This window comes from Haplochromis burtoni, unplaced genomic scaffold, assembly GCF_018398535.1.
Source record: "Haplochromis burtoni strain Fernald_Lab_line unplaced genomic scaffold, NCSU_Asbu1 Contig_380, whole genome shotgun sequence".
In the NCBI taxonomy this organism is placed as follows: domain Eukaryota; kingdom Metazoa; phylum Chordata; class Actinopteri; order Cichliformes; family Cichlidae; genus Haplochromis; species Haplochromis burtoni.
In genome coordinates this window covers 274961-299256 of record NW_024582741.1, presented here as the reverse complement: position 1 = coordinate 299256, position 24296 = coordinate 274961, and the positions used below count along the sequence as shown (strand labels likewise).

Here is a 24296-nt window from a genome sequence, read left to right as displayed (position 1 = left end):
CTTTGTGGCAGGCGCATTATTCCGCTGAATATTATTTCCATGAAACGGTGTGTAAGGTCTGCAACAATGTTCAGGTAGGTGGAAGCAGGACCCAAGGCTTCTAAAAATAGCTCTTGGTGATGGGGGAGAAGGGACTATACCTCCCGCCCCATCAGCTTAGGCAGCTACCATCCCACCTGCCTTTTTTCCTTCCCACTGTCGCCAAAGTGCTTGCTCATAGGGGGTCATATGATTGTTGGTTTTTTCTCTGTATGTATTATTGTAGGGTCTACCTTACAGTATAAAGCGCCTTGAGGCGACAGTTGTTGTGATTTGGTGCTGTATAAATAAAATTGAATTTTGTGGAAAAATTGGTCCTTGTGATGAGTTGGGTGGTCTACAATATATTTATGTTAGTAGGAATGGGAAGATTAAGACAAAAACAAAAAGTAGTTGAACCCTGGCACTTCCTCTTCTTTCTTAGCACAAAGTTCATGAAAGGTTGGTTATGAATTTGTGACCCTATTTTTATGACAATATAGTTATAGTAAGGATATTAAATGTCTCATCTTTTTGTTATTCCTAAACCCCATATCTTTTATGTGAACTGTTAGCCAGACACATACAATATTAAGATATTGTCACCGTATAATCTGACCAAACTGTTTGGACTGTTAAACATGAAGCAACATTAGCATTCATCCTCAGTGATGTTCACTCCTTTTTTAGCTCCACTTTGGTTTTCTGGCTCTTTAGCTGCCAAACTCTGCACTGCGTTCACCATCTTGTTGCTACCTTTCCCTGACATTTGGTTCTGAGCAAGCTGTGAAGGGTTTCATCAGAGCTTTTTCCTGTGAAAAACAGATGCCTGCTGCTGCTGAAAGGCAGGCTGATGAGAGCAATGAGACTGAAACCAACTGCGTCTTTGGAAACCAGAAACAATGAGCTGAAAGATGCTATAAAGGTTGGTCAAGCTGAGAGAGTGCTATAATGTTAGGTGATAATTCTCTACAGGTGTGTCAGTATGGGTGACATTTATCACATCAGGCATAGGCATTTTGCCCTTTGGAAGATATAAATCTGTATTGGACAGCTTTAGAATAAATCCCATATTATCTGTGAGGCTTTTTCCAGGAGAACAGAGGCAGCAATTTTCCTGCCAATTCAGATTTGGGGTCATTCATTAAACTGCTGTGTTGAGTCAGCCAGACAATATTAGTATTACTGTAAATATGTCTTTTTTTTATTGCCTTTTGCTCTATCCAGATATGGAAAGATTCCTGATTATTTTGGAAGCCATCAGGAAAATGAAACATGTTATCACTGCCGGCTGTCAAAAGAATGAAACAGCTGTAATAAAAAGAGAAAAAAATCACAGTCAATCAATGAACGCATAAAAACTTAAGCCAACTGCTGGCTGTCACAGGGATTTAACTCCACCTCGGCCAGATATATGTATTTCCTGTCTTATCTAAGACTGAGACAGTGCCGCCTGTCAAGAACATCCTTTAACTCTATACTGTCACCATCAGCAAGGAAGATTATTTAGTGTGCACTCTTAAAACGTTACACTGCTGCGAACAGATCAGGCTTGTGCTGTTGCAGCAAGATGTTTGCTGCCTTCCCTTGAGTCAGTCCCCAACAGACTGACTCAATGTGCCGAGGTTAAGCTGTAATGACACAGTCACTATCACAGAGTGACATATGGTGTGTGTGTGTGAAAACTCTTATTTAAGCATATTGCTTGCTCCCAGCTGAAGAAAAAGTGATAATGAGAGAGGTTAAAGAGTTAAAGTCTGAGTGTATATAGAATGGTGTTCATTGGGATAAGTATGTCTCTTTCTATATGGGAGCATATGCCTACTCACACTGAGCAGGTAGCTGTAATAGTTTCATCTCAGCTACACGGCTTTGAAACTCACTGCTGTTCAAAGCATCTGTTTGTGAGAGGTAGCCAATCAAAAGAGAGTCAGCTTGGGAAGCCACTCTACAAGATAAGTCCTAAAATAACAACATGAACTTAGAAATGAACACAATTGGTCTCCTTTAATATACAAAGTGGCAAAAATCATCTTAGTTATTCAAAAGTAGTTGTTTTTTATATGAATGTGAGGAGAAAATAAGCAGCAGAATGATTAGATTCTTTGATATTGTTTCTTGGAAGTTTAGCCCTGCTGGGATGCCCTGTAGTCACTCATGTCTTTCATTGTTAACATTAATGATGCGTGTTCTGTTATTGAATCCGAACTTACGGTTTTCATACTTACAGTTTCATTCATGCTAGCTGCTAATGTAATCGGAAGATTTTTTATGCTAACATTATCGGTGTGCTGTGGTAGTTAACATGATAAATAGCAAAGACAAATAATGTTTTTGAAATGCCAGTGTACATATGCATTTCAGGAAGTTGAACTCCGAGCTCTCTGTGTTTACCTGGAGGGACCGAGATCCTAATAAAGTTTTTCAGTTGTGATTGCCACCGAATGCTCGAACACTAACCTTTACCTCAATGTTTTGAAGAGAGGTAAAGGCAAGAAATCCAGTGACAGATAGATTGTTGATAAAGTTCAGATGTTGTTAAGGATTTGTGCAACAGAAACAGAAATAAAAATGTAAAAAACAGGACCTTCAGATTCTGTTGAGGCCACCATTACTTTGTATGACTGCTGGCCAAACCAACATAGTCAGATCGCTTCGTCTTTTTTGAATGCCATGTCTTTATGGGGCTTTAGACCTTTCTGAACTTGCCATGGAACTAAAAGTCCTGAAGCCTGGAGGCAAAAATAGATTAATTATAACCAACTGTGAAATGCATAAATTGCTGTGACACTGGGATGAAACTTTCTGTCTGTCTGCTATGCAGTCATCTTTAACTATTTGCAAACCCAACTTCATGATGTCATATCCATGCCTTGGCCACTCCATATGTACTGTTGGTGTGAACAGGTAGAGATGAAAAAGGAGAGGCGGTTCCAAGCCTCTGGGGATGCCTGCGCCCTGGCGCCTTCACTGGCATCTCTAATCAAAACAGTCAACTTGGATCACAGAGGAAGTCTGCTAATTGAATTCCATTGTTGGATGTTTATTTTAGCCCGTGTGAAGTTTAATTTTAGAACAAATAAACTGGGGCCTTCAACAAGAGAACTCGGAAGGCGAAAAAAGTGTGAATTGTAAAGTCCAACCAAATCATTAGTGAGTGTTTATTACGTTGAGTCATTTTAAAACATTAAAAAACATGTTTTCTATTGAAAGACTTTCTTCTGTATGTATACACATGCTAAATCCTTTGACTGAAAAAAATTGGTTTTTCTTTGTAGCGCTGGTCAGCTCCTGCAAAGTGAGCAGAAAACCTCTTAAACCACAGGGGGTGCGGTCTCTGCTTTCTCTGCTTTGTTGTAGCCTTGTTAGCATTTCTGGGAGTTCTCAAAGCTGCGATGTCTAGTGCTGTATTAGTTATTATTAATCTCTGGCTCACTTCTCTGGCTCCCCACACGCCCAACCGCTCATGGCACATGGCTGCTCCTCCCCAGGTCGGACTCTGCTGGAAGTTGCTTCCTGATAAAAGGATTTTTCTTTCCCGCTGTCTCCAAGTGCTTGCTCATACGAGGATGTCTGATTGTCAATTTTCTTTCCATTATTGTAGGGTCTTTACCTTACAGTATAAAATGGCTTGAGGTGAGTGTTGTTGTGATTTGGCACTATATACATATCCGGTCTTTAAGTGATGACATATGAATGCTGATTCCGGGTCCAAACTAATCTGCATTTACTAATCTGCTGTTGTGTTCTTAACATGTTTTGTATCTTGTTCTATTTAATCTGAACAAGCCCCTAAAAAGGGCAATGGTCACTATCGGCCTCTCTCAGGTTTTATTACCACTGTTCGATTTAAAGCTCAGTTTTTAAAACCTTACGATGTAACTACAGCCCAGCCCATGCAGCAGTATATTAATGACTAACCTCGTATTGTGGATGGATTATCTCAGTTGTTCTCCTAACTGAAGTTTGGTCCATTTACAGCATCCTGCCATGCGATTGCATTTGTCCCTAACCATCGGAAACCCTTGTGTTAACTTTTATCGAGTGGAAAAAAGTTAGCATTCATCCTCCACCTTCTCTGTGTTTATGTTATGCTAACCTAGCGATCACGTAGCACCTCATTATATACCAGCTAGTCCAACTTCAGTAACCCTACAAACGTCACTGCTGTTTAGTTTTCTGTCTTCATTTATGTTGGAAGTGATAGCGGAGCTGTGCGTTTTAATTTGTATCATAAATCTCAGTCAGAACATGGTATATGGTGTTTAGGGGGAAACTATCAAGCTAACTTTCTGCTAACTTCTAACTCCATTAAATGTAATAAATTCTGTTTTCATGGATGCCTGGATGTTAAACTTAATTGTTTCACCTGGTAAAGCAGCAACACTGATCATTTTATTAAAGATGAAGGAATTTAGACAGTTTCTATCTCTTAGTGATGCCACAGTGTTCGTTTGATATTGGGACCTGGAGTGGAGTTTGGACACGGAAACGGCTAATGATGTCAGACATACAGGCCGGATTGAACTGAATTTATAAATTCCCTTGGAATCATACAGTTGTCTTTTAAAAATAAACAGGAAAATGTGAAATTCAGTTCTGTTATGTAGCCCTCATCCATTTTCCACATTTTAATGACGCCATAGCTTGCAGCTTTGGCTTCGTTCCTGTGCTAACCGCTTTATTGTTGTTAACTGATATCAGTTTTGTTAAATAGGAAACAGAAAGTGAGCTCAACTGCACAGTGGACATGTTAACTAGCTGAAAGTTTATCAGAATCAGAATCAGAATCATGTTTATTGGCCAAGTATATGTGCAGACACATACAGGGAATTTGGTTCCGGTAGATGGTGGCTCTCAAGCACAGCAATGTAAATCACACACACACACACACACACACACACACACACACACACAACACACACACACACACAACACTACACGCGCGCACGCAACAGGCAGCACAGACACACACACGAGAGCGACGTGCTGGAATGGAACGATACATCTATAACCAAACCCGTGAATAGCCAACTATTCAACAACCTATGACGAATGGCTTGACACACCCGCACCCCAAGGCTCAAACTCTAACTCTTTGTACATAAAATACAGAAATGAACATACAGCAATGTATACTAGTTCACATCCCATTTTATGAAAGTTTTGGACAGGACAACATACTGACAATTTGTAGAGGCTTTTGGGCATTCAGAAAATACAGTCTGCCTTCAATGTGGCACCAGGGAATTTCTTCAGCCAACTAACAAGGGCATGCTCATCAAATTTCACATCAGTTCAGTCATGAGATACTGTTTCCTGTGTATAAAGTTAACATTTGGCCTAAGGGTGGAACAAAAGGAGAGACTTCTTCCACTGAGAAGCATAAAAGTGCTTTGAGGGAGACACTCATTTTGTACAACTAGGAGTTCTTATATGACTCTAACCAAGTAGCAGTAAAGCTCCCAAAGAGGAGTTCTGTTTTTCTAATGAATCATCCTCAGGGGACCACTAATACCTACAAATAAAAAGATTTATTTGCTTGTTTTCCCTCGCACATCATATCCTACTTTCTGCTTGCTTCCTTTAGTGATGGGATTACAGCTGGTCCTAAATGTTGAGCAGCACAGCAATGCTACAAATAGCTTTATGACCCCAAATGTTGTGATTTTCATATGATAAACATTGTCATAATTTGTTTAAGCGTTGGTCTAAATTGCTCTCATAATCAGACCATGATAGAAGAGAACTTAGAACAACCTCATCAATCCCATCCTCTCGTGTGGATGTTTGTTGATTGCTTTCATGGGAGTCGCTTATTAGTTACCTTTATATGAGGGGGGATATCCCAAAGCTTGGTGGATTGGTGGATTTTTTTTTCTTTTTAACAATGCTGAACACCAGCTCTATTCCATTTGTTTAAGATTTTATTTTCTGAGGTCTGAAATCAAGTTAGAGTGGGCTGTAATGGTGCTGAGGGAGCTGTCCTGATTACCCACCATGCCTTCCAAAAGTAATAATGTCTGTGCTCGAAATATGAGAAACTGCCTCCTATAAGTGTAAATGAAATTGAATTTCCTTTGGCAACCCATAAGTTGACTACAAAGACAGGTTCCCCCTTGTATTTGCAAATTTTCTGCAATATTCCCCTTAATTAAGTTTTCTGCATTTCTGTTCTGCACCATTATTTTACATTAAATATAGTCCCATTCTGTGTCATTATGGGCAAATAATGTGGAGCTGTCACCGAGTTTAATCAGCATCATTAGCTCTAGTGTGTGCAAAACTTCATTAGACCTTAATGGACACCATAAACGTCTGTCATCCCTCAACACCTGCCATCACACTGCTTTAAGGCTATGGTTCTTAGTGCTGTTGTTCCTTAGAATATAATATTTACAGTGTGTTGGCTGACTGTTGAACCTTCTTCTGGGTAATTAGCCGCATCCATGTGAAACATGAGTGCGATGGGAAAAAAGAAAAAAAAAGAAAATGTTCCTGTAAGCTCTCCTATGTCCTTGGAACTTTGCTAGGTGAATTCTGATTATATAATCAAGAGTGCTTTCTAGCAAACACCAACAAATATCAGTAAGCGCCATTAGCATTTGTGCTTAAAATATATAAATGAAATGAAAACAATCAGAGCGAACTTAATTGCGATCCATATTCAGCGAGCCAGGCAGCAAAATAACAACACAGCAGACGCCCTCTGAAGTAGCTTGGCAAGGGTTTTTATTGTCATGTAACTGGCTTTCTGCATTCATGCTTTTAATAATACATATTTATTAAATAATGGATTTTTATTGTGGCCAAATGCCTCATAATGGTCTTTTCTGAGCTGCTATCCTTAAGCGATATTCTGAGCGATGCACGCTGTATTTTACAGCACTGCTGTAGGTACAGTGTCAGCTTGTGTACCCACTTAATATAAATGCCCATTAGCATCTGCACTTTTCCCACAGATAGATTTAGTTGGTGGGTAATTAACCCTGAATGATGCTCATAAAGCCATCTGCTATTGTCTTCCAGCAACAACTCTGTGGTGAAAAGTCAAATGATCAGTGATACCATCACGGCCTGTCCACATGGATACTGTCACTTATTTTGGCTGATTAGAGTTCCATATGTTCTGTGTGAGGATAGATGACATGAACACTATCATACAGAATATTAGGCTAACACATGTTACTTATCAAATTAATAATGGCTGTTTACCTAAATAAAACATTAATGCCATTAGTAACATATATATTTACCTGTCAGTCAGTTCAAAGTCGCTGCAGTGAAAGAGGCCTGTATCTCTGAAATGCCATCCAACCTTCAGGACCTTAATTTCACATCCACACTTCTTTGCAGGTTGCAGATTATGATACTAGCACAAGATGGCAGCGTCCATTTCCAAGATACTGGTATAGTAGGAGGAAGTAAGGTGCCTGCATTGAACGCCATACGTTCAATGCAGGCACCTTGTTATTCCCCATCTGGTTCATGTGGACTTTAACTGGGAAAACAGTCCTAATCTGCAGGACCTGTAAATGCTGCTGCTGCACCTTTTTAAGGTGAACATAAGTGCTCACTCCTCTCTCTACTTGTCTTGTTTATTTATTTATTTGTTTATTTAGCAGACATTTAGACTTGTTCTACAGGAAAAGCACAGGTGGTACTAATCAATTAACAGCAACCTAAAAGTCACAGTCATAACTTCATTCAGAGGAGCTTGAAACTCAAGCAGCCAAATTGGGTTTAGTCCTCTCCCTCTTGCTCTGTCTTCAAACCTGTGATTTCCCAAACATCCTTTGTTAAAAGACTTGTAGCTGCCCCAGGTAAAGAATGATTAATGCATTTATGTTTATCCTTAGGCAACTTAATCATTTAAATGAGGCTGGGGAAAGATCATAGTCAGGATTCAGGGCTTGCAAAATCACTAGCCCGACGTCCCGGAGCTAGCGATATCTCCGGTCGGGCGACCAAAATCTATCTCAGCCCCGCCCGTCGGGCTATATGATAACCCAACGGGCTATCATATAGCCACTTGGGTGGTTGGAGCCCTGGTTGCTCCAGTCTCAATGCCAAATATCTTTGGGCAAGATACTAACCCCTAATTGCTATCCATGTGAATGATAGATAGAAAGCACTCGCCTCTGTCAGTGCGCCCCAGGGTGGCTGTGGCTACAATGTAGCTTGCCATCACCAGTGTGTGAATGTGTGTGTGAATGGGTGGATGACTGGATATGTAAAGCGCTTTGGGGTCCTTAGGGACTAGTAAAGCGCTATACAAATACAGGCCATTTACCATTTTACCATTAAGATAGAAAAATTCGGCTGTATAGATAGTATCCCATATGGAAAAGAAATAGTAAAAACTTATATGTGATTACTCATGAAAGTGGCCACTTTCATGAGTAAATCATATAAGGCTTACATGATTTACTCATGAAAGTGGCCACTTTCTCATTACTTTCATACATTGTTTTAGTAAGTATCCAAAACATACAAGTTTCATTATATAATTTTTCAAGGGATCTTATATCTGTTTTCACTCTTATATGCTTTTCATACAAGTTTCACACAAGACAGATACAAACTTTATAAGATTTATATATATCTTTTCCATATGGGAACCTTTCAGCACTGTGGGTGCTTTTCCAAATATGGATGCTCCCAATTCCAGATGTTTAAGCTACCAATCACACCCCCACAGCCCATCTGTCACTCCTAGTGGAATTATAACAGGAATCCGCTCTGAGCCCCTTCTTGTTTGCAGTGGTGATGGACAGCCTGGCAGGCTGCTGGAGTTTGATGTTTGCAGATGACACTTTGATCTGTAGTGAGAGTAGGGAACAGGTGGAAGAGTGCCTGGAGAGGTGGAGGCATACACTGGACAGAAGAAAGGCAATAGAAGCAAGACTAAAATATTTGTGTAAATGAGAGGAAGTGGAGGAATGGGTGGAAAAGTTAAAATGCAAAGAGTAGACATTGTGAAGGTAGAAAATTTCAAAATACCTGAGGTCAATCATTCAAAGCAACGGACGGTACGTAAGACAGCCAGGTTGGAGTGGGTGGAGATGAGTGTGAGGGGTGATTTATGACAGAAGGATAGCAGCAAGAATGAAGGGGAAGGTTTACAAGCTCGTATGGTTTGAGACAGCTGCAGTGAAAAAAAGACAGGAATCTGAGCTGGAGGTAGCAAAGTTGGTAGCTGAGATGGTTGAGACATGTACACAGGAGCCATAGAGGATATACTGAACATAGGATGTTGAAGATGGAGCTGCCAGCCAGGAGGAAAAGAAAAAGACTTCAGAGGAGGTTCATGAATGTCATGAAGGAGGACATGTAGAGGGTGGCTGTGACAGATGTGTTGGAAAAGCTGATATGCATCACCTAAATAGTAAAATGTCTCAGTTTAAAGAAATGACATGATATCTATGCTTGGTTATGAGCAAAAATTGGTATATAGGTTTGCAAATCACTGCAGTCTATGCAGTTTATGAGTTTATGTAACACTGCTATGTTTATCAAGCTGTTCAAGGGACAGCCTTGTGTGAGAAAGTTGTGTGTAATGTTGGTCTTAATATAGATGCAAACCTTTTCAGCAAAAACTGCATTATCCATTTTCATTAAAAAATATTAATAATATTGCTTGCGTTGTCTTCAGAAGTCAGCAGTCAGAAGTACAAAATAATATCTGGGATAAGGCCTTTTATAAATGATGACCAGTGTTGGGTAAGTTACTTTAAAATAGTAACTTAGTTACATTACTAGTTACTTCTCTCAAAAGTAACTCAGTTACTTCAAGTTACTCGTTACTTTCAAAGTAACTAGTTACTAGGGAAAGTAACTTTGGTTTTACTCAGAATTCTCTTGTTAATGTGTTTCTTCCATAACTTTGCCAGTCTTCTAGCTTGCTTACTTGCCACAAGTGCACTGTGCCACCTACCAATAGAAAGGAAAAGATAATGTGCACATTTCCACGAGAGAAATCCCACGCCTGGACCGTCATTGACTGCTGCCATGATTCTAGCCTACGTCACAGCGCCATGTGCGCCTTTTACATCCAACACAAAAACTGCAGTCGTGGTGCTTTCGATTGTACTCAGAACTCAGAAATTCTGCCTTCTGAATAGGAAGATGTAGGTAACACCAGACTGCAGATGAGCTGCATACAGGGCTGGACTGGGACAGAAAATTGGCCCGGGCATTTTGACTAGAGACCGGCCCACCATTATAGGAAATATCATAAAGCCTTTGAATGAAAATAAACACTGTTGTGACAGTGATGTTCACTGTTCTGATGGTATACATGCATTAATCTATCAATCGTTTGTTGTAAGATTCAGATAATTATTTTTTTAAAAGCTAGACATTTTAAATGGGAATAAGAAAGAAAAGTATTTCTTTGTGTTGTCTCCCTGTTAATGCCCTACAACCCCCTGGCAACACTTTGCTAGATCCGCCCCTGCACAGTTACCAGCTGTCAGCTACCTAAAAAAGGATCCTGGTGTTATTTGTCTCTCAGAAACAGTTCATAACTTCCCTTCAACTCATTCATGTCACCTAAAAGGTAAACCTGTTTCTCCATCACAGCTCTGATGATTCAGTAAGGACATCTCCTGGTTTCATCTTCATGTTTCCCTCTCACCAGATAACCAAACCATATCATGACCAGCAGGTTTACAGCTGTGGCTCCAGCAAACATCAGCTGATACTAGAAATTAATATTAAATAAATTCTAACAACAGCTGATCAAGCTTAAACGTGCTGCTGTTGTTTAGCGCGACATCCGCTGGTTTCCTCTTTCGGCGCAAAGTGGGCGATAAATAAACAAGAGAGAAAAGCCGATCAGCTGATCATTGATCAGTTTCATGATTGAAGTAGAAACAGGAGAGGGAGGGGGGAGAATGAGAGAAGAAGAGGCAGCTGTGCAGCGTAAACACAGAATAACTCCAGCTTTGTGTCTTTTTCATTGTAGCTGAATTACGGGACAAACTGTTCCTTTTCACTTCAATAAGAAACGCGTAATATTTTCTCTGAATACCAGACGGGACGGTTGGCAACTCTAATAACTTATGAACAAAATAAAGTTCAACATCATTAACTTCATAGCACCACCCAGCTGTATAGAAACTCCGTCATGCTAGCTAGTAGCAGTTCGGAAAAAGTCAGAATAACGAAAATAAACTCCACCTAAACTTGGTTCGTATCTGACCCAGAGAGACTGCAGGTTATAACTTCTTACCTGAAGTTCAGTTCACACTTGGACCAGCGGCCGCCTCGGGTCTCTTTTCCTTCTGCGTCCCTTTTCCTTCATCCACCTGCTGGCCTCCACCACTTGCTAATGTTACTGAATCTGTGGAAGCTCCGCGATAGCCACCACACGAAGTAACGAATAACGACCCTATCTAAATCCCAGTAACGACTAACGCGTTCCTGATTTTGGCATAATAACTAGTTACCGTGCTCGTTACCACAATAATAACGTAGTTACTGTAACGCGTTACTTAATAACGCGTTAGTCCCAACACTGATGATGACACCTTGATGTAAACTCACATACTCACATATAGTAATTCAATTTAATTCAATTTTATTTGTACAGCGCCAAATCACAACAACAGCTGCCTCAAGGTGCTTTGTATTGTAAGATAGACCTTTCAGTAATACATACAGAGAATAACCCAACATTCATATGACCCCCTATGAGCATGCACTTTGGCGAAGGAAAAGTGGGAAGAAAAAACTCCCTTTTAACAGGAAGAAACCTCTGGGAGAACCAGGCTCAGGGAGGGGCGGGGCCATCTGCTGCGACTGGTTGGGGTGAGAGAAGGAAAACAGGACAAAAGACATGTTATTGTTCATATAGTACAGTGGGAGGATCTCTATACTATAAAGCTGGTATGCTCATGCTAATCCAACATTCACTCACATATTAATTCTGTTCTCCACCAACTGAGTGTAAATATGTATATATATGTCTCTACTGAGGTAGGAAAATAAGAGCAAACCCATCAAACTGAGGACTGTGAAATCAATCAATGTTTTAAAAGATGCCAAAATGCTCTATAAAGCTAAAAGGGACTGCTCAAATGTCCAAGACAGGATTTTAATTAGATAGGTGTCGGTTGGGGGTTTTAATGTGTCTTGTACTACTATCATTACTGTTTCATTTCTTTTGACATGTCCATTAGACAACAAAAGAGTAAATCAAATATCACAAAACTCTCAGAGGTAACACAGAAAAGTTAAAGCCATACATTCACGGTTGACACTGGGTTTAAATAAATACAAAGTGATACACAGGCAGTACTAATTGCATTGGTAAATGTTGTTAATTTGGAAGCAGAGTCGTGGGTGCAGGGTCTAGACAAAGGGACAGATGACTGGTGAAGACAAAACAAAACACTGCTGCAAGTTTTAATGAGGCAACGGGGGACTGCCCATCAAACACTCATATCTCAGATAAAAAGTACAAATACCCACATATGCACACACGCTTTAGTGCACTATGCACACACATATGTACACAACAGGAAATAGAGTCGTGAGTGCAATATGCAACACCCACAAAGAACCTTGCCATACAGAGGTTTAGCTGATTTGCTGCACCTCTGATGAATTCTGTCTTCACCAAAACATGCCTGTCTCAGACCCGACTGATGAGCTTAATGGGTCAAAAGATTAAGCCCAATATTCCCCATGTCAGACATGTCAATCATAGCGTGGTGAGCTGCATTTACAATGTTACAGCAATATCAGAGATTACGCTGTGAAATGCAGGCCTAAATACCCCTGCATTACACCGCTGAAATATAGACCTAAAAATCCAAGATTATACTTCAGTGAAATAAAGCCTTTAGGCCTAATCCATATTCAAAGTCTTGTCTCTAGCTGGGCTGTTGGCCTCTGTAACCTAGTTCTGATGGCTGTTATTGGGGAAAGCTGCTTTGTACTGGTCAGTTGTGTGATGAGGGCTTGGACACGGTCTGTCGAGTTGACCTATATTTGGCTGCCTGCCCTGTCTGCAAAATTAAAAAACAGATCTTCCCTTGCATTTTATTCTATAGGCAAATTGGGCCTTCTCCACTTTCGGTTTCAATTCTCTGATCAAGCTTGGATGTACTGTCAGGTTAAATTTTTAATGCTTAATCAAGCCAAAGTAAGGAGAGACTGAACACAGTGCAGGATCAGGACATCCTTCACCATCAATGTAGGAATTTCTAGTGTTGGTGCAGCAATGTATTAGTATGCATGGTGATTTTTGGGGGGAGGGATTAATGCTAACACCACCATGCTGAGGTAGCCCCACTGACAATGCTAAGCTCCACTCACACAGACCTAGGGACCAATTGGCTGATCGCCAGAGAAAAATGTGCATTGGTGTCACTGGCGTGCTTGGTCGCAAAGAAGTATATGGTACTGCACAAAAAAAAACCTCCATTGGATTGCTTTGGTTGCCAGTAGATTGCTGCAGTAGCACATAGTTTCTCTGGAAGATGCCAACTGGTCTTCAACCACTTGCCAACTACTGGCTTAAGCAGTAGTGAAAATGTGAATGTGAAGTGCACGGAAGTGAAGTGGTTGGTTGGTAAGGCACAACATTTTGGTTTGTGATGCACTTTTTCGAGTTTTACTCCCACTCAGTGGTTGGTGTGTGTTTGCAGACAAATCTTCATCTTCTATGCAAACTACAGGCAACCCCAGCAATTTGCAAACAACGAAAACAACTAGGAGGCTTTGATGTAGAACGTTCATTCCTACTAATGTTACCCAGCAAAAGCCAGCAACGATTCTCCAGCTGGTTGAGAAATCAAATCAAATCAAATCAAATACGCATCTTTCCCTATTGAACCTAGGTTGCTAGGGTGTTGGTCATGTCTTTAGAACTGAGGCTGAAGTCTGAAATTATGACATCTAGAACGCACAATGTTTGTCACCATCCTAGTTTCTGGTAATATAGTTTCCGTCCATACAGTAAGTGCTTCATTGCATAAATTAGTGGTAGTACATGAAAAATCTAGAATCACCAAAGTCTGCAGGACTTCTGGGGCTTTTTAAACAGCTTGTCTGTCATACAGGTCCTGAATCTATGGAGGAATTCTGACACACTTAAGATGGTGGTTTTGCTTCATATGCCTGCAAACAGGGTCAGTCATAGTTTGGGGCAACATTTCAGCCACTGGTGTAGTGGATGGTGTTAAAATTAATGGAATTATGAACACATAAAATTATTGTCAGATTTTGATCCCCCATGCAGTACCAATGCATACCTGGATTGAAAAAGCGAACACTGGAACACCATCAGTCATGGATTGGCGTCCCCAAAGCCTGGATCTCTAACTTATTGAAGCAGTGAGGAGTCATCTTGACAAAGAACCTTACAAAAGGAAAAAAAACCTCCAAATAAGAGCTTTGAATGTCCTTCAAGAAGCATTGCGAACTATTCCTGAAGTTCCATAAATGACAAAAAAGCTACCTGCAAAAGTTTAGTTTGTGATGAAGAATAAATGGTAGTTGTAGCAAATAATGACTCAAGCTTTTTAGAATTGTAGAAACTCTGTATTTTGATTTATGTTTGCACATTTCAATAAATCACTGCACCTATTTCCCATTTTCCTAGCAACATAAAAAGAAATGAGGTGTGGCTCAAGAGTTTTTTCCACAGTACCATATTTCCCAAATTTATTTTCAAACACTCTTAGTTTTTAATAGAAAAAATACCCAACCAGACTTCAACTCATTTTGTATGCCCTGCATAAATCATTTCAGAAGTATTCCCTATGGAGAAAACAGAAATGTGCACTAAGCAAGACAACGATAAAAAGCAGAGATGTGGGGTGATGATGTAAGAGATGTGCAAACATGATGAGTACATCATGGCTGTGCAATCAAGACTAAGCAAATAGATTAGGTAGGCTAATGGATGAATGGGCTTAACAGCGGTAGTAATGGGATACAACTCATAAACAGGCATATGCGGTAAAGTCATAATGCGGTATGAAGAACAGCTGCAGGTCATTGCTCAGATCTAGAAATTTCCAGTAGTTAAAAAGGCTCTGTTAAGCGAACATTGCCTCACTGTTAAAATGTTCATTTGTACCAGTCATGCTGCTGGTGTGAAAAAAGGCCTATTTCCCAAGTATGCACTGCATGCGTGACTCAGCGTGGCATACAGTGGATGGTGGATCAAAGACAACTACTGAAGTGACTTGAATTATCTGTCTTCTCTGTTGAACTACCAAGTCACTGAAACTGCAGGATCTTATTCTTGTGTTCCGATACTTCCAAAAGGAGTTCTAATTTCTTTTCTGCCTTTTTTCTTTTTTATTCGCTGGCCTAGTTTCATCTCCGTCATATTTTAAGAATTGTATATCATTTTATTCAGTGCGGAGATTTTTACAAAACAGTTTTCTAAACTCAAGGGTCAGGCTTTATTGTCCCCACAAGGAAATTCGCTGTGTTAATAATCTGTGTTTAGGCACAATGTGGTACTCGGTGTGGCAAAAAAATATATCCACCATAGACTGTAAGAAACAGATGTCACTCATTGGTTTGTCACTAAACAAAGTGCTCTCCATCATACTCAACCCATCTCAAGTGTACAGTAACTCTTCCTTCTGTGACAGGTGAACAACACTTGTCAGGCACCAGATTTCACACAAATATTTCGGTATTGTGCTTTCTTGCAGTTGCTTTTTTTATAGTACACATATTATTTATTAAAGCAATTTGCACTACTCTCTTATACAATCTTGGTCTTATTTAACTTAAAATCATTTTTATGTTTTATTTTCTTTGTTTGTTGTATACTGTTGTATACATAAAAACTTTGCACCATCTCGCAGTATAACGTCCTCACTATGCACCTGCTTTTATTCTCTAAGCAGCACCAGCCATTGCAAGCTTTCCTCATTGGCTTCATTTTTCACCAACATGGTACAGTGGCCCTGAGAGGCCAAATGGACATCAATTTAAGAAAACACCAGCAATAAGAAAAATGCTGCAAAAGCACACAAAACACAATGGAAATAGGAAAAAACAAAACACAAATAGGAAAAATGAAAAGAGAAATAGGAAAGAACAGATTTCCAAAGCACAAGGGAAGTGTTTCTGGGGAGACAATAACCCGACGGACCACTTGCAGGAACCAAAATATGCTAGGTAAGCGTGTTGTAATCTCATGATTCATATAATACTGATGACGGATTTTTAGGCTAATAGTTAGGCTAACACACTTACCTCTCATCTTTTCTTTCCTCGCAAAACCGATACATCCTCCACTTCTTTTAAGTGTCTCCCAGCGCAATTCTTAGCATATTTTGGTTCCTGCAAGTGGTCCGTCGGGTTATTGTCTCCCCAGAAACACTTCCCTTGTGCTTTGGAAATCTGTTTTTTCACATTTCAGTTTTCGTTTTTTCTATTTCTGTTTTCTTTTTTCCTATTTCCGTTGTGTTTTGGGTGCTTTTGCAGCATTTTTCTTATTGCTGGTGTTTTCTTAAGTTGCAGTCCGTTTGGCCTCCCAGGGCCAGCGTAACATGGTGGCCACAGGGGCTGCTGTCTAGCAAATGTTACAGGTTTCTTCTTGAAAGCTTAAAGATGGAAGCAAACATTCATCTGACTGAGAAGGCCTCAGCGACAGCTACCATGAACCAGGACCCAACTCTGCTTACAGAAACAAAAACATAGAACACAGGAGCGAGATTTCCAGAGGGGATGAGACAAATCATGAAAAGTGGAGGGATGACACTCTGTGATGATGACTACTGAAAGAGCAAAGAGTGGTAAGAGAAGCAGAATAGGCAGGGTTGAGTTTCCTTTTAAATGGACAGTACAGCTCATGCTTTACAGTTGTGCTGGCAGACGCAGAGAGTACAGATTTCAGAAAATTGAGCTGACAGGAAGAATGTGAAGCATGTAACGGTGTCACAGAGCCAGATAAGCAGCATGTTTATGAGGTACAGTGCATCCTCGGAGAAGGTGAGGCTGAGAGAGCTCAGGTGCATTGTAGCATTGCAGGTTCAAATTCAACCCACAACCTTGTGGGTCATCCTCCTTCTGTCACCCTCCTCTGGGTGCTGCCTAATAAAGCAGAAATGTGCTGAAAAAGATGAGCACGCACTGAAACAGGTCAAGTGAAGAGAAGTGAGGGAGGAGAACACAATAGTGGGGAGGCACGAGGAGGAAAGAAGGAGCGAGAGAGATTACGCGTAAGCAGCAAAGTGGGTGGAAGTGAAAGGTTTCGGTTTACAAACAGTGATTTGGGAAACGGAGAGCAAAAGAAACACTCCAAAATGGAAGACACGTAAAGCCAGGTCAGCCATATTAGCAGCCTTCAGTGACCAGAGATTGTTGCCTAGCAGCATGCAAGAATAGTTTTCTCCTCTTGTCATGTCTTTTCTTCATATCCCATCAACCTCCTCCTCTTTTCTCCTCACCTCGCCTCCATCTCTCTGCTGTCTTCTCTGGGCTGTCATCCTCACTCTCATTCATTTTTCCCTTCATCCCCCCTCCTCTCCGCTCACAGGCTCCACTTTTCTTACCTCGGCATTAGGCTTGTGCTGCCTCATGCCAGCAGCACAGTTTTACGTGTGTGCACGTGCACGTGTGTGTGTGTGTGTCTGTGTCTGTGTGTGTGTCTGTATGTGTGCGCATTCCTCATTCCGATCCTTTCCCCAGTGTATAAATCTGGCTGATGCAGCCGTTACACCAGCTCTGTGCTGCATCAGGATTACATGGCACATGTGAAGCCCGTGTCCTCCTACGCTTGGTCAAATACAGGATGACACATGGCATCAAGCATGGAATTTGTGTGTGTGTGTGTGTGTGTGTGTGTGTGTGTGTGTGTGTGTGTGTGTGTGCCAGTCCCTCTGATGCTGGAACTCTGGAAGTTAGACTTGTGATACCAAAATAGCCGCCCAAATATGTGTTCAGACCTTATCTAAGAGGCAGTTACAAACTTTTTTAAAAACCAGACGCAACTTTACAGCTTTTTTCTTAACAGTAAAATAACTACAAATGGTTAAAATAAAGGATGAAAGTGAAGCTGCTAATTTACTGATAAGTCTACATTCCTGCTCTCAGCAAGGACCCTGAGCTGTGTGTAGCATCGGAAACAATATGTGGCTACATGCACTGGAAATGAGCTTGCTCTGAAAGGTAGCTGGGCTCTCTTGTTCATACAGCAGAGGCTCAGAATGGTGCACATCCACATCAAAAGCAGTAGGTGAGGTGACTCAGGCATCTGACACCTCTTAGGTGAGGTGTTCTGGCCCTGGGGAAGACCGAAGACATGGGAAAACCTCAGTGTAACCCCAAGAAAAGCTGGAGGAGCTGGTTAGGAAGAGAAAGGTGTTCTCACCTCTGCTTAGACTGTTGAACCTGCGACCCAGATAAGAGGCAGAACATGGATGGATGCATATTATGAGGCGTTACCTGTGCAGATTAGCTCTACAGTAGACATGTTATGTTCGATCTGCTTCATTGTTACTAAATCTATATCTTCTTTTTATTTTGTGAGGAACAAAATATTGTAGCACTCTTAGCAACACATTATAGCACGACCTGTGACTAAGGATAAAACTCCCCTATAAATAAGTGGAAGTTTTATGCATTTTATTTGAAATTACAGTGTAAATATATACAATATAAATGGTAGGTATGCTAGAATAAAAAGGTAACAAATCAGGTTTTTAAAGGAAACAAAGAAATAATTATACCGTAAGTAAATTTGAGTACAGTGGTCCCTCGTTTATTGCGGGTGTTACGTTCTAAAAATAACCCACGATAGGTGAAATCTGCGAAGTAGCTAACTTTATTTTTTATTATTATAGATGTTTTAAGGCTGTAAAACCCATCACTCCACACTTTATACACTTTTCTCAGACAGGCATGAACATTTTCACACTTTTCTCTCTTGTTTAAACACTCTCAAAGTTCAAACCTTCTTAGAAAAATAAGTCCAGTATTATAGAATGAAACCAAAGATCAAAACCTGTTTTCAGGTACAGAACATGGAAATAGAACGGCTGCGAGAGAATCAATGGTGCAGAAGTAGAGGAAGCAAGAAGATTGAGTTGAATAAAGTTTGACTTACCTGACTGTTTTGTTTTGCTTAATGCGCCTTATAATCCTTTGACATTGACACTGTTGTGTTTGCTGTCTTCTGCTGGCGAAGATTTATGTAAATTTGACAAGCTGAACGCATTCTGTGCTGTACAGGAGACACAGCACGAGATTGATTGAAAATTGTCTACAACCAAGCAGGACGCTGAACACAATGCGTTGTAAACACACAATTTTTTAAAATGTGTGTCTACAAAATTTGATTCTCCATTATCTCTGTAGAGTATGCTCCCTCTTCTCGCTGGCCTACATTTGTTTTGCTCCCGTGCACCTGTCCTTGATGCGTCACTGCCCTTTTTTAAATGCATGCTACAATAAGCTCTAGCTACCTATGACCTGAATCTGAAAAAGTCAGAAAGAAAATGCAAATAAAGAGCGGAGCAGTAGTCTTTTAGCAGGTTTTGTCAGTGACCAAATAGATTTTTTTCCAAATGGATTTGTTACACAGCTCCACATCCAACCTCCACTCATGTGTGCATGACGAGTGTAAAAATTATGTCCCACTCTAAATGTTGGGATGTGTCTAATAGTAAAAGACTTGCATTTTCCATTGTTTTCCAGAAGGTATGCCAGTGCCTGAGGTGGCGTCTGACACTGCCAGCGCTGCTACCATGTTGAGCCCCGTCCTCAATGCCTCCAACGGAGACGGCTCCGAGTCTGAAACCACCTCCGCCATCCTCGCCTCAGTCAAGGAACAGGTTAGAAGTCCGTGTGTGTGAATGTGCATGTGAGCGTTCTTGCGAGTGTGCGTGCGACGTAAATGGAGGGCTGTCACAATTAATGAAATATGATCACCAGAATGTAGTGAGGATAATTCCCCATCCTTTCGGGGCGAAACAAGCTGACGGTAAACAGTAAACACAAATGATGGAATGCCCATCTGAGCTAATGTGTCACAAATATGTCACCACATTTTGATCTGTTAGGAGAGAGCCTTGGGCTACAGATGCTCAGTATTATTTTTGAAAATACCCTAATGCAGTAGGACGCATCATTCGCCCACATTTTGTCAAAGTCTGAGCAGCTTTGTTGGAAATTCTATGTGTGACTAAGCATCCAGCAGATTTTTTTACAGTACAGTCAAGATTGGGCAACACAGCTGGACTGTGTTTTGTGTTGGTTATGCATTAATGAAGGCTAAAGACTTTAATGATTTTTTATTTACAATCCCTTTTTTGAATACACTTAAGTCAGGTATGCTAATTTTAAATTGTACTGATTTAGTTGTATATATAACAGTAAGTCATGTAATGTTGTGCTATAATTATCAGGCTTTTAATACATGAGCTTGTGATAAAGAAAAAAAATACTGCAAAAGACAATGAATTTGAATAAAACACATGGAAATAGAAAAAATATAACCAGAGTTATATACAATGATACAGAGATACAATGAAAGTGGACCAAGATATTCACAAAACAAGTTTTTTTTAGGGAGACATTAACATGATAGAACAGATGCAGAAGTGACAGATGTTATTAGCCATTTGCTGGTAGCTACTGCGTTATTGTCTCTCCAAAAACACTTCCTTTGTGGTTTGTGAGTTTTGTTTTGTTTTAGTTGGGGTTTTTTTGTGAGATTTTGCAGTCTTTTTCTATTTACTGCCCTTTTTTAAAACTTGCAGTGCATTTGACCTTTCAGGGCCACTGTATGTAATCAACCAACCCATAACCAAAGATAAATGTGATACCACCTTAATAAGCAGGTTTCAAAGAACTGGTCAGACCCGTGAATATCTATATCATAATTTTGACTAAGGTAAGAAATGTCATGAGGGGAAGCACGGTGCCACAAAGTTCTACACATAGAGGCTTTGTTTGGATTTATTGTTTCCCCAACTGTTGAAAAGGCCAATAGCACTGGATTTATTTGGAATCGTGCAACAAACGCTGGGTAAATACTACACTAAACAAAGTTAATTCTTCAGCTCTAATCTGCTTTGAACTGTCAAAACAAACACTTGGTGCATTTCAGATTTGATGCTCATGGGATATTTCTAATCCATGCAGGGTCAAAATTATGCATACAGCCTCAAATATAGACATACACTCATTTAAATATTTTAATAAGTGGCGCTGTTCTCCAATGTCTTTTAACTTGACAAGGCCAAGACCTATTAACTTCTCGTTAGTGATCATGATTAACTACAACTGTTAATTTTTCTTTGCCGATTAACAAATAGTCAGAACAATGGAAAAGTTCAGGGGACTCAGTGATGATCTAAGAAGAAGAACTGAAGATTTACACAAGTTCACACAAGTTTACACAAATCGATGCTTAAAAGATAAAAAAGAAAGCAGGCTAACATTAAGCTTGGTCTTCCCAAAGCCCCAAACTCAACTCTACTGAAAGTTTGTGGATTCTGCTTAAAATGTGGGTCTGTACAAGGAAACCAACCAATTCAAATGGACTGTACCAATTCTGAAGAAGGGTCGTCAACTATCCAGTCAAAATTATGTTATGTAATTAGATGACTGCCAAAGGGTCTAGTCACGGTGCAATGTTTTAGGGTACATTTAACCAAATATTATTTGGGTTGTATATATATATTCTTTGTACAGCAGCAGCAACCAACCTCTGGGCCACGTATCGGTCCGTGAGTTGTTCGGCACCGGCATAGCTGGACTGGCCATTTGCCCGGTGGGCTGATGGTGAGTTTTCAATTTTATGGGCGGATGTTTTTTTGTTTGTTTTTTGTAATGGTATAAACAATGAAAGGTGGGGATTGGCTAATGTGTCATGATCAACTCTGGGCTTGACCAATTACGGCAGAGGAGGTTGGATGGAGACCCCGCCCCCTTGCTTGGGCAATAGCTCTGAAAGAGCTATTCTGTGTCTTTACGCTGTCAGCTGCCTCTTCTTCTCTCATTCCCTCCCCCTCCCTCTCTTGTTGCTACTTCAATCATGAAACTGATCAATGATCGGCTGATCAGCTTTTCTCTTTTGTTTATCGTTCACTTTGCGCCAGAAAGACGAAACCACCTGATGTTGCGCTAAAAAACAGCAGCACATTTAAGCTTAGTAAGCTGTTGTTAGAATTTATTTAAATGGTAAATGGTAAATGGCCTGCATTTCTATAGCGCTTTACTTAGTCCCTAAGGACCCCAAAGCACTTTACACTACATTCAGTCATTCACCCATTCACACACACATTCACACACTGGCAATGGGAAGCTACAAGCTTAATATTAATTTCTAGCATCAGCTGATGTTTGTTGGAGCCACAGCTGTAAAGCTGCTGGTCATGATGTCGGTTTGGATATGTGGTGAAAGGGAAACATGAAGATGAAACCAGGAAATGTCCTTACTGAATCATCAGAGCTGAACAGGTGATGGAGAAACAGGTTTACCTTTTAGGTGACGTGAATGAGTTGAAGGGAAGTTATGACCTGTTTCTGAGAGACAAATAACACCAGGATCCTTTTCTAAGTAGCTGACAGCTGGTGGGTGCAGGGGCGGGTCTAGTAAAGTTATGCCAGGGGGCCAGGTAGGGCATTAACAGGGAAAGGGGGGCACAAAGAAATACTTTTCTTTCTTATTCTCATTTAAAATGTCTAGCTTTTAATAAATAATTATCTGAATCTTACAACCAAAGTGGTCATCAGATGTAAAATGTATAGAAATCATACATTTTACATCAACAAGATAGTGTACATCACTGTCACAACAGCGTTTGTTTTCATTTAAAGGCTTTATGGCTTTTCCTATAATACCTGGTGGGCCGGTCTCCATGACACCTTAAAGGTCCGTGAAAATATTGTCGGACATAAACCGGTCCGAGGTGCAAAAAAGGTTGGCGACCACTGGTGTACAGTGTAGTGAAGCTGTATGTATAATTTTGACTGTGTGGATTAGAAAAAAATCCTTAAAAAAAGTCTTCAAAGAAATCATTAAAAGCCCCCAAATTACCATAACATTCATGCCTATGACAAGTGTATATCAACTCAACTGTAAACATCCAAAGCTCTGCATGGAGCTGAACAGAGGAAATGTGAAGAAGCCAAAGATAGCTGTTAAAAATGCTGAAAGCAGGCTAAGATAATGGATTGTTCATGTTTTTCACTCAGTGATTTCTGTGAGTTACTACAACGTCCCGAGATCCATTCTTGATCTAAGTAGGTCACGTAGACTTGGACGGTCACACACACGTAGGTCGTGTACACACACCTACACACAAACTTCCACATCATCTAGGGCATGGTAATGGCCTTCTGATGAGAAGGTGTGAAAGAAAAAGGCAGAAGAGAAGGACGTGTCAGCTGTCCGAAGAAAGTGAAGACAAACAAATAGTTGCTCACTCACTCCTCTTCATCCGACTGCACCACGGTGAAGGTTCATTATTCCTTAAGCCAGTCATTTGTCACTTCCTTTCAAACTTGTTTTTGCATTGTGCCATTTTTCACTACGTTTGGGCCGATGCCAGTGTTTGTTACCAGGCACTAAAAAACCCACGTATTTTTTGAAACAGTGTGGGTGCCCAAACTTCCTGTTTGGTTCATAAAGACAGGGTCAGGCATGAGAAAAAGCTTCACCCACACTCTCACACACGGACATGCAGTCTGCAAAAAAAACCCCAACAACCCACAAACACATGCGTTTACACACTGCCAATCAAACTCTTTTGCCTCTGCTGACTCACACCAGGAGATCCCTGCTGCTGTTTTTCCTTCGTTTCCTTCTCCCCGCGTGAGATTGATTAGCCATTCGACGTTGTATTTATCACATCTGTCAGCTTTTGTCCTTGTATCGTTCATCATCTCTTTGCTGTCACCACATCTGCTACTGGGGAAAGCACAGTGTGAAGTCTGAAAGAGTTTGATTCTACTGTGAGACATGGCCTATTTGAGAAAGCTGACATATTGTCTTATTGAATGACAGATCAAGTGAAAGTAGCTCAGGGTATTGATTAGCTGTCTTTTGCTTACAGCTTGGTAGCATCTGACAATCCAGTCGGTTCTGAAATATCAAGTTGTGAATGTGCATTCAGCAGTCATGGATCTACAACAGCAAGAAGGCCACACAAGGTTTTGTGCCAGTGTGCAGTGTGTAGCAGTGCTAGCTTATAAACTTAGCACTCTACTATGGGAAGATAAGATAAGATAAGATAAGATAAGATAAGATAACCTTTATTAGTCCCACACGTGGGAAATTTGTTTTGTCA

At 40.5% G+C, this 24296-nt stretch overlaps 1 protein-coding gene across 4 annotated transcripts in view; it reads left to right on the top strand.

The window, feature by feature from the left end:
• ctnnd2b (catenin (cadherin-associated protein), delta 2b) overlaps window positions 1-24296 on the top strand; it is a 221209-nt gene that overhangs the window by 29316 nt on the left and 167597 nt on the right. For all 4 annotated transcript variants that reach the window (XM_042229109.1, XM_042229108.1, XM_042229110.1 and 1 more), the window contains exon 2: window positions 19696-19832. In XM_042229109.1, coding sequence (XP_042085043.1) covers window positions 19701-19832 — 132 coding nt within the window. In that variant the 5' untranslated portion in view covers window positions 19696-19700. The remainder of the gene's footprint in view (window positions 1-19695; window positions 19833-24296) is intronic.